Below are 3,364 nucleotides of genomic sequence, written 5' to 3'. Positions count from 1 at the left end.
CGGTCGAAGCTATATATGGGAGCTATATCTAAATCTGAACCGATTTTCGCGAAACTTGGAACACATCATTCTTGACCTTATTCATTACGCTGTGCCAAATTTCGTGCAAATCGAAAGATATATAGGGACTTTGGTGCACCATTTACCTTAAATCGGACGAAAATATATATGGGAGCTATATCTAAAACTGAACCGATTTTCCCCAATTTCAATAGGACAAACAAATGAGCTTTGCCAAATTTCATCCAATTCTGATCATAAATGCGACCTGTACTTTGTTTAAAGTGATTCTATGCATAGTCTCAAAAGGAACCATGGGTCTGTCTCGATTATTTTTGCCTGTTACAAACATATGCACTATCAATTTCAATAGGGTTCGTCCTTGGGCCAAATAAATGAGTTTTGCCAAATTTCATCCAATTCGGATCATAAATGCGACCTGTACTTTGTTTACAATTTAACATGAACAGACGGACGGACGGACATCCATAAATCGACTTAGAAAGTGATTCTATGCATATTCTCAAAAGGAACCATGGGTCTATCTAGATTATTTTTGCCTGTTACAAACATATGCACAAAAGCACCACAGTGTGGTGAAGGGTATAAAAAATTCATTTTTTTATATATCCCCGTATACGGTCCAGGCTTTATATATTCCTGAATATAAATGAAAATGGAAATATTTGTCATGAAAAGTATTATTATTATTATTGTATACGCACCTTTAAACCTGAGATTTTAAACGTTTCAACGGTATCTTCTGGGTACAAAAAAAAAAGTTTTTCGTGTTATGCGGGAATAAAAAGAAATCTTTAAAAGACATGTCAGGGCTTTGAAAAAGGGGAACACAGCAGGTTTAGCCGAAGAAACAAATTGTCACTTGCTTCAAAGTGCCTCTTCCACAAAGAAGATTCGTTGTCTCACTACCGATCGTTCTTTTGTTTCGGACTCTTAATCCATACTTCACTATGGCATTTTCCAATTTTTTTGTCTCAACTATTAACAATAGACTTTTTTGAATTGATTACCATTTTCTACGACGTAATAGCAGTTCTGAATTGGAATCTAGATTCCAATAATTCAGAATCTTTCATATCTGACAAATTAGTTTAACAAATGAGACAAGAAATTACTGATCTCTCAAGGAACACAGACATATTTCGAATTTTTCTTGAAAATTAATAATTTCTTAAGAATCAAAAATGAATATAAACAATAAAATTACTTTTCTTCCGAAAATCTCCACAAAATGTCTATTTCATGTCATTCAAATATTTAAAGTTCTTGAGAACAAAAAAAAATTGACACAAATACATAAGTAATGAAATAAATAAATAGATAACATAGATAATTCGTGGGAATAATTGTCAAACAATAAAACCAAAGGTCATAAAGGTGTTAGGAAACACCTGTAATTGTAATATTTACATACACCTTATCGGAAAGAATTTTGATTTCCAACATATCATGGTACACCTAACGAACATTTTGAGTATTTAAGAAAGCAATTTCTTTAAATTCTCTATCAGTTAAATAATAACAACAGAGTGTGAGAAGCAGAAATAACATAGAGAAAAAAATGTATAAGTTTATTACAATTTTGATTGTTGGGACATTCATTGCCTCGGCAATGGCCACCGATTATTGTTCCGCAAAATTATGTAATAAAGGAGTTACACATATTGCCTGTGGGGAAAAGGTAAGATCGGATGACTGGTATTCAAAAAAAAAAAATATTAGATAAGAATAGGATCCCATGGGTATCAGGAATTATAACTAGCTATCATAAATAGATTTTATGAAAATATTTAATTTTTAGGAATTTGACGAATCGTGTCCTGATAATGCTGCTTTTGTCAATATCGATGACAACCTGAAAGCAGAAATTGTTCGGGCTCACAATGAAAAACGTAATTTGGTAGCTGGTGGAGGCGTACATGGTCTGGCTCCTGCTTGTCGTATGGCCACCATGGAATGGGATGATGAATTGGCTGCCGTTGCTGCTTACAACGTTCTCCAATGCAAAATGGCTCATGACAAGTGCCGCAACACTAAAACCTTTAAATATGCTGGTCAGAATTTGGCTTGGCGCTCATTCTGGGGCCAGCAAAGTTATAGCACACTTTTCCAAAAATCCTTTGACATGTGGTATAATGAAGTTAAGGATGTTAAAATGGAATATCTCAATGACTTCCCTGTGGGCTACAAAGGACCGTAAGTTAACATTTATATATATAATTGATAAAAATTAATTTATTTGAATTCCTCAATTCCTTTCAGTCAAATTGGCCACTTCACTGTTATGATGGCCGATCGTAATATCCGTGTGGGTTGTGCCGCTGCCACTTATGATGATACCAGAATCGAGGGTGATAGACAAATCTTCTTGATTGCCTGCAACTATGCTACCACAAATATGTTGGGTTTCCCTATTTACAAGAACTGCAGCTCTCCAGCCACATCCTGCTCGTCGGGTACAAATCCTCAATATCCTAATTTGTGTTCAACTTCGGAAAAATATGAAGTTAATAAGTGGTTTTAATTTATGCTGTTAAATTTGTAATTGTTAGAACTTTGTTTTTCTGTTATATGATCTGACCCTTATAAAAAATGAAATATATTCTCATGATACTATTATAAATGCTTGTGTTTGCTTTGAAAAAATATATTTTTTGAGAAACTAACTGCTTTTAGTGAAATCTTACGGAAAATAGGATATATATAAAAAAAATTACTTGCAAGGATTAGAATAAACATTGACATCTTTAAATGCAAACATACAGTAAAAAATATTGAGAAAAATTTCCAAGGAATATTACCAATTACATAAAATCGGACGACATTTCTAATAGGGCCGTCATAGCATATTCGATACATTATTTACATTAAATTGGATAACCTATATTCAAATCTGTAGCAGCTCAAAACCAGTAAGGAAAGCTCAAAAGTCGGACGGGGCCGAATATATGATACCCTTCACCACATTGGGTACATACAAGAAATGCTTATATGTACAATATCCTGTTGATAGAATAGGCATAGCATCTTTGGCGGACCATTGAAATGGAATCGGAAAAAATTAACTTGATGTCAATTGAACAGACATATGTTTAATTTAGATTTGTATAAAAATAATACTTTTTATTGACCCCTGATGTGGTCTTCTATTATTCGTTAAAATGTATGCGCTACGGTTTATTGCAACCTTGAGTTAGCGCTTTTGACGTTTTAACGAATAATCAATTGTCACTTGCTTTGCCGCCTCCTTTAAGCATCAAGGAGTATCAAGCTGTCATTCGGACAGACAACTACGCATATCGTTGCTAGCACATATCGTTGTGCCTAGAAAGGTAATATCGTT

General features: G+C 33.9%; 1 protein-coding gene across 1 annotated transcript; it reads left to right on the top strand.

Annotated features, from left to right (window-relative positions):
* Window positions 1-1,582: 1,582 nt before the first annotated feature.
* On the top strand, window positions 1,583-2,545 carry LOC133338481 (antigen 5 like allergen Cul n 1-like). Its single transcript, XM_061546649.1, has 3 exons — window positions 1,583-1,702; window positions 1,823-2,217; window positions 2,284-2,545. Exons 1-3 carry the CDS (start codon window positions 1,583-1,585, stop codon window positions 2,543-2,545), a joined length of 777 nt encoding a protein of 258 aa, XP_061402633.1.
* Window positions 2,546-3,364: the final 819 nt, after the last annotated feature.

The sequence above is a fragment of the Musca vetustissima genome, unplaced genomic scaffold (genome assembly GCF_032173495.1).
Source record: "Musca vetustissima isolate MV318-11 ecotype Yass unplaced genomic scaffold, APGP_CSIRO_Mvet_v1 utg426991, whole genome shotgun sequence".
NCBI lineage: Eukaryota > Metazoa > Arthropoda > Insecta > Diptera > Muscidae > Musca > Musca vetustissima.
This window is presented reverse-complemented; position numbering and strand designations above follow the sequence as displayed.

Coding starts and splice junctions, on each gene's coding strand:
- LOC133338481 (XM_061546649.1), top strand. CDS start 1,583: ATGTATAAGTTTATTACAATTTTGATTGTTGGGACATTCATTGCCTCG. Junction 1,703..1,822: donor ATATTGCCTGTGGGGAAAAG/GTAAGATCGGAT, acceptor TTTAATTTTTAG/GAATTTGACGAATCGTGTCC. Junction 2,218..2,283: donor CCTGTGGGCTACAAAGGACC/GTAAGTTAACAT, acceptor AATTCCTTTCAG/TCAAATTGGCCACTTCACTG.